The sequence below is a fragment of the Falco naumanni genome, chromosome 9, assembly GCF_017639655.2.
Source record: "Falco naumanni isolate bFalNau1 chromosome 9, bFalNau1.pat, whole genome shotgun sequence".
Lineage (NCBI taxonomy): Eukaryota > Metazoa > Chordata > Aves > Falconiformes > Falconidae > Falco > Falco naumanni.
Window position 1 is genome coordinate 25,489,289 of NC_054062.1, and position 11,823 is coordinate 25,501,111.

At 46.4% G+C, this 11,823-nt stretch overlaps 1 protein-coding gene across 4 annotated transcripts in view; it reads right to left on the reverse strand.

Moving 5' to 3' along the window:
* The window catches only part of ENTPD1 (ectonucleoside triphosphate diphosphohydrolase 1), a 57,125-nt gene that overhangs the window by 24,433 nt on the left and 20,869 nt on the right, over positions 1 to 11,823 (reverse strand). The window contains exon 1 of one of the 4 annotated variants that reach the window (XM_040606372.1): positions 8,186 to 8,322. The exons of 2 other annotated variants lie outside the window; for them this stretch is intronic. In XM_040606372.1, coding sequence (XP_040462306.1) covers positions 8,186 to 8,201 — 16 coding nt within the window. In that variant the 5' untranslated portion in view covers positions 8,202 to 8,322. Of the gene's footprint in view, positions 1 to 7,602; positions 7,671 to 8,185; positions 8,323 to 11,823 lie in introns of those variants that run through there. One more of the 4 variants, XM_040606377.1, reaches the window with a different exon arrangement.

Below are 11,823 nucleotides of genomic sequence, written 5' to 3' on the forward strand. Positions count from 1 at the left end.
TGTGGGATTCAGTTAGCATTCTCACAGACACCAAGCGGCCACAACACTCAAAGGTCCTTAAATTGGTAGAGAAATTACTAGTCTCTGGAGCTGAGACACGCTTTGTAACCTAAAAAGCAACTGTAAAATTACTGTCTTTAACAAGGACTTCATAGCATGAGGCCAGGTTCTGTTGTAAAACACTACTTTTAAGATGACGTGCAAAGGCTTAGCGTCACAGTTGGCTTAACTCCCCTGTTTGATCTGCCACAAAAAGGGACTATCCTACCTCTTTCTTCTGCCATAGTTCTACCTTGCATTTGTGCAAGTGCAGATTGCTTTTCTAAAAAAAAAAAAATAAATTATTTTTAAACCAGGCTGCTCTTCAGATGGGTTAAGTTCTCTGGTCAGGCTGACAGTCACAAGTGCAGCGTGGGAAAGAAGAGGTGGTCTAACTGTCCTTTTTAGCAGGTGGGGTAGACATAGCTCGACACTTCACATGTTAAAACCACTTGCTAAACTATTCTTTAAACTTGCAACTGATTCATTTCAAAAGAAGGTCTTAATTCTCTCTGGCTAATGATAGAATAAGTCCTAAACACACTTCTGGAACATTCTTTTCTTCTTTTCTTCATGGCTTTCATGCTTTTTGTCACAACAGTATTTCTAAGTTGTGTAAACAAGAATCTGACCACTAGCTTTACCAGAATAAAGTTCTTTCCAGCTTCAATTAACTTAATGTTTACCACAGTCTCAAACTAAGCTGACAAACAGTAGGCTTCCTATATTATTTCAGAAAAGCAAGACTAAATATATAGAAGCTGTAGATCAACTCACTGAGAACATTCAATTCCAGGCAAAATTGCAGATTTCCAGTGTGTTTCCCAAAAAGCAGCTGGAATCAGAAGCTAAGGGCGGATCCTGGCCAAGAGCAGATGCTCTCCCTGGCAAGAGCTGCCCCCTGCCATTGTGGCAAAGAGCAGGTAAGAGGGAGTGACAGATTTCAGCAGAGGACCAGATCCCACTCCGTTACCTGTCCCTACCACCTTCCACATAGGAGAGGCTCCATCTTCCCTCCTGTTGCATGCCTGCTCCCTGGGCTTTGCCATGCACCATGGATGTTTCTATCCCATCAGCTATGCTGCAGCGTCTCCGAATTCCCTATATCCCTCGCTTTTGGAGGAGTCTCCCCCTTCTTGCTACAGCCCAGGGAGGAAGGTGGAGAGGCTGCTGCCTCCCCTGCCCCCACCTGCAGCGTCACTATGAGTGAATATCAGAAACCACAGCCGCTGTACCCACAGTTCTCGCCGCTGTCTCCAGAGCCCTCCGAGCCGAGTGCGAAAGCGCTGTGAACTGACTGACTGAGGGGTTGAAGTGGTTTCTACATCCTGAACTGCTGATTCACCTCTTCCAGGCAGAACACAGAGCTCAAAGGCCAGTGATGGTTTGAGCTTTGGCTGAAAGATTGCAGATAGTTAATGAAAAAACAAGCTAATTCTCAGTCCTTTGTAAAAATAGGCCCATTTTCTTTTCGTCCTCTCCCCCAAGAGCAATCTGGCATTCACCGCCCTCTATGATCAGGCCAAAGACTCTCAGGAGGATCAGAAACAAAGGGGAAAATACAAATCAAACTAAGAGCCTTTAACTTCTATTCATGCAAAATAAAAATGTCTGCTCAAAGGTGCAAGTCCCAGCCTGTAAACCACTCAGCCACCCCAAAAGGGTTACTTTTTGATCAGAAGAGATGCAGTGTACAGATGGATGAAGGTCACAAGGGAGCATGGGACAGTGCGGGTCAGACTGATGGGCACGTGTCTCCTCATACCAGAAACTTAAATCACTGGCTATGGAGTATGTTGACATTACAAGGGGAATTTGAAAGGCAATATGAAGGCAGACAGTGAAGTGGCTCTGCAGATCCTCACGGAAAGCTCTTCCCAAGCTGGAAGGGACCAGTAAAAGCCTAAGAGCATCCAGACAAGAACTCTAACAGGCAAAGTTGTAGCATTACTGGTGGTGGCTGAGCACTGACAAGAGTACGAACAGCAGTGACTGCTATACCACCTGCGTTGCCCTTGAGTTGAGTTGCCCTGTTCACCAGCTAGCACAGCACAAGGGACAGAGGGACAAGGAGCCCAAAGAGCAGGCTGGAAAATTGATCTTTCCAGCTGCATTTGGAGGGAGTGAATGCATGAGAGGACACAAGTTGATGGATTTGTTCAGCGTGCACTTAGATGACTCTGTTCCCTTCCATCTGGTCTCTCACACTTTTTCCTTTAACTTATTTCTTAATTTGTACTGCTAACGTAGTGCTGCTTCAGAGCACAATGCTGTTTTTGTGTCTCTCCTTGTCTTACAGCGAAGTTCCCTCCCAATAACTTTAATCTGAGTGACCTTTCCCCTCGCCTCCTGTTCTCTCACTTGGGCTAGTGCTGGCTTTCAAGCTAGACAAGCTGAAAATTACTGCAGAAAAAAAGAACAAGGCTAGCAGCAAGGACGAGCACCTTTTCTCTCTCCTTCAGCAGTAAAAATTTGTGTCAAATTATGCCCACTGCCGAAGTGCACCCTTAGGCTCTGCTGCTCTCCATGTAAGCATACTGGCAACAGCTCTGCAGCTAGGAAATGCTGATGGAAATGTTTGCCATAAAACTTCAGCTCTGCTCAGGGAAGGGAAGCTTCCACTGAGCTATGAAGCCTGTCCTCACACCTAGCTGACAAAACTGTAACAAAACACAATTGAAGAAGTAGACCCCATCTAACTCATCTTTCAGAAAACCAACAGGGGTGCTTCTCTTCTGAATGTGACCCAGAATTTTACATTTTAAACTTGATTGGTCTCAAGCAATACTAATCCCTTGTGCGTTGGCTCCCCAACCAAAGACATCTTAGTATCACCCACTTCACCCCCAAGTTCAGCCTGAACACCTATGTCCTTCACCACATCCTAACCACCCTGAACAGGCCATCTCCAAACTGAGAACCCAGCTCCTGTCTCAACACACTTCAAACCCGATTCAGCTCTGGGCAACACTGTCATTGAGCATCGGGCTAGTAAAAAGGTACAAAATACCTAGCCAGGGAAGACATTCGTTACTGTGAGAGGGTGGTGAAACAGTGGAAGAGGTTGCCCAGAAAAGTGGTGGATGACCCATGCCTGGAAGTGTTCAAGGCCAACTTGAACGTGGCTTTGAGCAGCCTGGTCTAGTAGCAGGTGCTCCTGTCCATGGCAGGAAGGTTGGAACTAGATGATCTTTAAAGTCCCTCCCAACCCAACCCATTCTATGGTTCATGATTAACCCCAAAGTCGGGTTTGCTAGTTGCTCCCAGCCCCACAGGTGCTCAAGGTATAAAGATGTCTTAGGAAAAGAAGGAATGTGACCAAGCCTGATACTTTTGCACCATGCTAAGCCAGTTATACGACTTGGGAAAGGCCAAAGAGATTATCAATTGTTATAGCTTTTGTAACTCTTTTCAGGTGTCCAGCCTCTTAAATTTAGTCTTTCTCCTCTACAGATTCCTTGAGGGTTTTCTACATATTTTTGGTAATTACAAGTCAAGAGGCAAACACAGGCTGCAGTTGTCACAGTAAGGTTACCTACAGGACAACCTTCTCCTTCCATGGTAATGCAGCAGTGCATACAATATAGGAAAGCAAATAAACTATGAGTTATGGCTGTCACAGATTATATATAGATAGATACAGATATATATGCATACACACACATACCTCTGCATATCTTTTCCAGACAACATTGTCTGGAAATATTTCTAGTCTATTCAGTATTTGAATGTCCAATTTTCCTCCCAAAGTTGCATTAGCTGTGCTTTTACAAGCTTGGCTTGAAGCCTATTATTTCCTCTTTATGTTTCAAATCACTCTTGGCTTCTTTAGACTTTTTCCTCTGACTTAATTGGTATTTGTACTGGTCCTCCTAGCACTGACAAACTCCATCTGTAAATCAGCAATGATTTTGTACTTTTTAGATCATTATTGAAAATGTCTAATGCCATCAGGCCTCTTGCAAAATACCTCTGAAAACACAGCTGTTTAATGATGATTTCCTTTGATAACTATTTTTGAGGTCTGTTGTTATTCAGGTCTTAATCCCTTAGTTCATTCTTTGCTGGAGAGTCACAGGGAGACTTTTGTAATCAGAACATCAGACATTCATCTATTGCTGTGGAGAAGTTTAAACACAAGATATTCATATTTGCTGTTTCCAACCACATTTGCTATCTCTGAAAAATAAAACAAGTGCAAATAATTAGTTGGAAAATAGATCAGATAAAGGACCGGCTACCTTCCCAGTCCTACACTCATAATCCACCCCCTTGGCTATCAAATAGCAGCCAGGGAGATTAGTTCTTCCAGCTCTCCTTTTCTGAGGTGGTTCCTAACCACCAGGGAAGTTGGACTTCAGAAGTCCCTTAACTTACAGCCAGGGTTTAGTCAACATTCACTCAGTTATTCAAGAATACTTTTTTTCCCCTAGAACTCTGATGATCCTCCAGCCTCGTTTGCAAAAACAAATCAAGAAGAGAATGTTAATAGTTATAACGTGCATAAGACAAAATGCAGCCCATTTTTTCCAAATAAGAATCACACCAGGCTTGTTTGATATCTATTTTGTTAAGTCATCTGACTGACTTTGTAAACAAAAAAAGCCTTCAAGAAAGCAAAGACAAATGAAAATGCCTATCGGAACTTGAAATAACTTCCCCCACCCCTCCTTATAAATGCATTCTCTAGCCAAGTTCCAAACCCAAAAGGAACATATCCCTTGAATTTCTTGCTGCAGACTCTTGTAGGTGGGATTATCTCTGTTCTAGCATGCAGATTCATATGCTTGCTTGAGGGGACCACATGAACCCACAGGTTTGCTTCCATCTGGGATGAGTAATTTCCTTTTTGATGCATCCATTCCCATTATCCATTTTAACAGCACTATCCATTTCTACAGAAATATTATTCTGCAAGTTGCTTTGACAAGTCTTAACCTCTAAAACCCCAAAATACTATCGAACTAGCTATTAAGAGTTGGTTATTGGGGAGATCTATCCAGTAATTTAGACAGAACTGATGTCAAACTAAATTGGCAATCATTCTCCAGGCTACCCACCACCATACTGCTGGGACATTGGTCAACAATAGCACCTCTCCCATTGCCTGGGATATCTCTAGTGTTCTACTGTAGTTTGTTGAAAATTAACTGAAAAAATCATAGAGCATAGATCTTCTCAGAAAGTATTTAGCGCAATTAATTTCAAATTATAAAACTTTATTGCCCCCCAAATGTTAATCTACAAAACAGTCTACTTAATTATCATACTTCCATGAAATATTCCTTCATATCAGAATTCATTCTGCCCACCCACCCCCAAAATCTGGAAAAGTATTTAACCAACACTTTTGTGTTTTTTTCCCCCCTGCATCATCACTAAAATCTTAGCCCCGCCACCACCCTAATTATTATGCAATTGCTAGATATACATTATTTTGTTCCTAAGGCACACAAAATGCCTCCTTTGAACTGTGCTTGGTCCTGCTAACTTTAGATTTGTGCCTGACATCTTTACTTTCTCTAAATAATCTTCCCCAATTCTCAGCCTGTATTTTCTATCAGATGTTCCTCATTTCCTCTTTGTCCACTTCTTTTCCCTTTACTTATTTGCTGCTTTCACTGTCTGAATAACTAGCCAAAGCTATCCTCATTCTTGGTTTTGGAGTGCTAGTCAGTATGTACTCTTCAAATTTGCAGTCTTCATACACATTCCTTGACTTTTCTTCCAGCAGATTTTGCTTTATTACCGTTCCATGCTGGAGCAATCACTGGTCCATGGAGAGCAGTCATCCAACAGTGGTGATTAATTCATTACATGTAGAGAGAGCCCCGAGCCAGAGTTCAGTTTGGTACCTTTTATATTAGAATCAATATACTTTAGAAGGATTACTTCTTTTTACTGCTGTCTGCCTGAGATCAGTATCGTGCTTTCCCTAGGCTGAAGTTCCGTGTCCCGTTCCCTCCCTCCCCCAAGGTATTCATACTGATCACTGATACAGTCTGTTGTTCTGTATGACCCTGAACAGAATTTCTTTCTTGGCCATGTTAGCACACTGATTCAAATTTCAAGGCTGACACAGGCTTCCTAAAACTGAAGAGTAGCTTTTCAAACCTATTTGTTACAGTGCCTGTGGACAAGACTCCCAGCGAACAGGTCTTTCTGACCTGCTCTGTTTCTGACCCACTGAAATACTCCCTAATAATTCCTGTCTGATGAAAGAACATGTCCTCAGTGTGCATTTGTGCCTCATTTCAAGGTGGAAACTTTCCTACTAGCTGATAGATACTGCCTGTCCTGGACTCCCCACCCCCACCCCCCGCCACCCTGTGTTGAATCTACCAATTGCTGCCTCTGGAAGACGTAGCACGAGAGGCGCTTTCATAAACACTGCCTCATGTTGTCTTCTCCCACACATGAAATGTGGTTTCTTGCTATTGCACTAATTTTCATTAGGCTTTTGCAAGACGACTCCCATGTTCTGCAGGTCGGCCCATTCTGACACCATCACCGCCTCTTCTGCAATTAGCTTGAGCACTAACTGTCAGTTTTCTTCTACCTCTTAAAAATTCCACTTTTTAAAAGAAGGCTCATTTGGTCCTCTTTGCTAAATCAGTTTTCATCATCTAAGTTTCTTCCCCGTGATTCCTCCCCTCACTAGAAAAGGCATCTCCGATCATGCATTATATTTCATTTTTGGAATGAAACTTTTTAAAGACTGGTTTCAAAGCTATTCTTATCTCCCTTTTCAGCAGAGGAAAATTATTTCTAAATATTTCCAGCTTCACTCATGACTGCATAAACTAATGAGCTAACCTTCTCCTGCCAGCCTTTGCTTTACATTTTGATGTAAGTTAGACTGAGAACATACTTCTTCCCCTCAAACATCATTCATTACATTCTATGAAATTAAAAACTTGGGCAGACCTAGTGTACCATTTTATTTGTTTCAAGACAAAAACACCATCACACTTTGATTCCCTGTTGGCATAACAATGGCAAAGGAGAGGCTTTTACCTGGTACGGAAGAAGAAACTATCCAAATAGCGAAAACTACTACCCCTAAGCTTCTCACTCAATTTAAAGGCTAAGTTTCCACCCAGATCTTTTTCTAGTTTACTGCTTCTTGCCTGTTTGCCTTGTTGGCGTTTAGAAGCCCCACACGGAGCCCAGCACTGTCAGCAGTGCAGAAAGATGGGCTGTATTGCAGAAGTTGCTGCGAACAGGGGGCACGACACCCAGATGGACAGAAGATGATACTAAACTAGGAAATGTTTCTGCCAAGCGCCGTGCCTAGTGCTGCTACGTGCGCCCTGCCAACTAATTATAAAAGGCAAGCGCCGGTACAAGACATCTCGGGGAAAAATTCCCGTGCAATAAGCACTTGCAGCTGATGCCGCGTCCCGCCCCCGCTCCCCAGGCCCGCAGCGAAGGCGAGTGCCGGCCGGGGTGCCGAGGGAATCCCTCCCTCCCCTGCGCCCTACCGAGCCGGCTCTGGCCCCCAGCCCACGCACCGAGAGCCCCTCGCACCCAGCACCGCCACCCTTCCACCCTCAGAGCTACCGTTTTCCACCGCCGCTTCCTCACGGCCAGCATCCCCACGGAGTTTGCCCCCCCACCCCGGAGCGCGGCGCCGCGGGCTGCAGCCGCGGACCCGCCGCCGGCTCCCCCGGCGCGGCGGGCGGGGAATCCCTCGCACCGACGCGGCCAAACTTCTGCCAGACACCGGCGCGGAGCCTGCGCTGCCGCCCGCCCCGCTGCGCCGCCCGGGGACCCGCCAGCCCGCCGCCACCTCCAGCCGCAGCCCCCCTGCCCGGGCACAGGTTGACATTGTCCCTTCGGAAACGGCCAGGAACCCAAAGGCTGGAAGATGATGTCAGCCGGGGGAGGACTGCGGCAAGGCTGCACCCACCCAGGCGAGCCCCCACCGCCGGCAGCGCTCCGCGGGCGCGGAAAGGACGCGCCGCCCGGGGATGCCGCAGCCCCCCCCCGGCCAGGGGCTCCCCCCAACACGCACAGCCTCCCCTGAGCGCCGGCCGCGGGATGCCGCCAGCCCGGGGGCGCCCCGCCGAGCCCTGCCTCCCCCCGTGCCCCCTCGCCGGGGTCAGGGCTGCTGGGGGCGACCAGTGTTCGCCCCGGTCCTTACCCTTTGGCTCGTCCATCCGTGCCGGTGCGGGCTCCCTCCTCCCTCTCCCCCTCCTCTTCCTCCCTCAGCCTCCGCCGGCTCTGCGCTGCCTTAGGGAGAGGTGCTCATGAAAATGGGCGCTGTAGTGGTCCATGGCTGTGGGAGGGGTTAGTTTAACTCTACATGACTCAATCCATCCAACTTGCGGGCTGACCTCCCGCGCTCCTCGAGGCGCGGATCCCCGCGGGGCCGCCGCGCTCCCCGCGCCTCGGGCTCCTCCGCCCGGCCCGGGGGTCCCGCCCGGCGCGCGCCCGGGGGGCTACCCGCTGGCTCTGCGGGGGCCGCGGCCTGGAGCAGGGCTGCATGGCTGGTGCCGGGGAGGAGGAGGTGTCATTTCGGCTGCAGAAAGTCTTCTCTAGTCGGCTGGTTTTTTTCGTGTGGGTTTTTGCCTTTTTTTTTTTTTTTTTTTTTTTGGTTTGGTTCTTTTTTTTTTTTTTTTTTTTAAGTTGCATAAGACTGAGCACATACCCTTAGCACCAGTGAGGTACACGAACTGTCCTGAGAAGACATGACCTTCCTTCTTTCTATCTATGAGGTCCAGCCCACAGCAAAAAAAACCCCAACAAAACAGCACAAAAACCAAACCAAAAAACCCCAAACAAAACCCAACCACTAAGCCATGAAAGGAGATGAATCTGCAGTAACTGCTGACAGGTCACCTCCTGCACCTAGCTGCCCCATGGAACGACTCGCACTGCTGGCTGCAGCTCCTGGGGAGCTTCCAGGAAAGCCAATTTTCAACTACTTGTCTGGAAGGCCTGAAGGGACCCCCACCCCCAGATCCCCCCCCACTGCCTTTTACCCTTACGGAGCCCCCCCCCACCTCCCAGGTTGACTCCACACAAATAAATACAGGACAGCACTGGAGGACTCTCAGCAACTTTTCTCTGCAGCCTCTGAAGTTCAGGCCCTTTCCAGGCACCACACATGTCCCCACACCCCTGCCTACAGTTCTGTCAGCCTCCCACCCCAAAGGAGGTTGCCAGCCACCCTGGCTCTTTCATTTCCTTCTCAAAGCAGCATCCACCAGCTTCCCAGCACCTTCCCTGCTGGTCACCTGGAGGGTTAAGTCACCAGGGCACAAGGCACCACCACCTGCAGCCAGCTGCCATGCCCTGCTTGTGCCAGAGCCAGCTCCACTCTCAGAGATGTCACTTTTACCAACTCACTCTCCTGCTCCTGGGACTTCTCTTTGCAGCCAGACAAGTGGACATGCTGCTCTGCAGCTGGGCACCACCAGCTTCCAGTCGTCCTAGGGAGAGGCAGGAAGAGCAGGGTCCTGATGCTAGGGACCTGGAAAACCACATCTGGATGTGGGTTTTCAAGTCCCTGCCGTTATTGCAGCCCCATTGCAAACAAAGACCAGCTCTTTCTCCTTCACATTGACCCAGCCTGTATTACTGCAAACTGGTAAGATGATGCTCCTGTTTATAATCTCTTTGGGAACAGGAAAACAGGGATCTACAAAATAAAGCAATCTACACAATTAAGGCTTTAGTGAGTTAAATTCTTTCTGAATTACTGTCAGCTTTGGTTCAAAAATGTAAGTGTTTATCACCTTGGTCAGAAAAATTGGCCTGGGCAGTGCAAATAAGGGAGAACTGACCTTACCTCCAGTGATAATGAGGCAACATTTTTAGAGGGTTTAGCATGGCAGAAGTAATTTTGTCACCTTGAACACCAAATCTTTTAAAAATAAGGGTGTAGTTCATACACTGCTCAGTTAACAAGTGCAACTTTAAAACTCTTCACTGTCATAAATGTCAATTGCACAGATTTATCAGTAAGAAACACTACTGACTTTTTTAAAAAAAGACTGATAAGAGTATGAGAGCTTACGTACCAGTCACACACTGACCTCTGCAAATCGTATTTGCTGGTAGAGTGTCACCACAAGAAATAAGAGATGCATTAAAAGTGCCACATTAAATGAACTAAACCCCACTAAACAGTAGTTTTAAAAAATACAGTTGGAATTTGGAAATTATTTGCAAATGGCTGTGCTTAGACTCACTCCAGAAGCTCAGCTGGGCTTATGGAAGAGCTCCCCTAAAGGCTGAGGAATTAAAATTTAACAAGTGGAAGATATCTACGGGCCCCCCTCAGAGAAAGGTAGGCATGACTCCACGTCATGTCTAACACCTCTTATGGATGCTCAGACTGATGTATTTCAAGTCCTTTAAAACTGTGTATGTACCTGACAAACTACAATAAGCTCTTTTATACAAGTCTGCCAGTAAGGTTTTGTTTTTTTTTTTTTCCCGAGGAAGTTCAGCTTCAAACGGAGGCAGAGGAAACCTTTATGGGGAAGGACAGGCCATCATTAGCCAGTGATCATGAAACATGCAGTGCTGTTCTTGCACAAGAGGAAGTTGTCACCTGCAGCATAAGGTCCCTTTGGGAAAGAGTTGCTCTGAACCGTGGTAGTTATGGTCCGCTGCACCTGAAAATACCCAGGTCCTTCAAAGAGCTGCAGGGAACAGATTTCTGAGTTGAAGATGATTTACTTCAAGTGATGGACCAAGAAATACGTGAACAGTATTTCCACAGCTACAGAAGCAGAGAACGACATTGCATGCTATTTTGCAGCCATTCAGTTTGGGTGTAAGAGACAGTGATGAAACAAATTTTCCCCCTTTGGTTCTGAAAAGGAGGGGAAGGGTGGACTTTGTAGCCTCATGTGACATGAGATGCAGACTTCCCCTTCCACAGATGGCCAGATCCAGATTTGCCAGAGCAGTTAGGTTCTGCCTGATGAACTCAGCTGCCTTTGGGCAAACCTCTAACTGCAATCCACGACCAGCAAAAGGCAACAGCCGATTCTGTGTCGCAGTCATTTCCATAAGAAAAAACAACCGGATGAAAAAAAAGCAGCCCCGGAGGCAGGCATTTGTATCCGATAAGGCTCCAGACAGTGTGAAGAGGAAGCTTGAAAACACAGAAGAAAAAAAAAAAAAAAAAAAAAAAAAAAAAAAAAAAAAAAGAGGAAACCGAAGAGCTCAGGATGTAGTTTCCACACATCTTTAGCCAGGGGTAAGAACAGCAAAACAAAGAAGTGCCACTCTTCTACTCCTAGGACAATCCCAAGCATCCTGTGCAACTTCGTAGGAACAAAATACTTCTTAAATATCCATCATCTTCCCAGCCATAGGAAGAGCTTAGTCTCAACCGTCTTGCTCCTCTAAGTTTACACAAGTTGTATGTGTGTTTGTGTGCATCTAAACCCATGAAACTTCATAGCTGTCTCAAATTTGCTGTTTTGCAGATGAGGTATGCTGCCTTTGGGACTCAGAAAAGGAGCAAGAGTGAGCAAGCACTGGGACACATTAACTCCATTTCCAGAAGACAAAAGGAACCAAGGTAATTACACTGGAATCCAGGACCAGAACCTCTTGGCTTTGGGATGGGGAAAGGAAACTGCCTGTAGGAAAAGTCAGTGAGCCTGGGAACAAGCTTACAGGCATTAGAAGCCTTTGTAGTTTGCTTCCACAGAAAGAATCAGTATGAAAACATCTGAAATATTTTAAACAAACAGGCCATCCCATCACCAATCTCAAGAACAATATCAAAGTCACCTTTCCATGTTTGCTTAGGGGCAT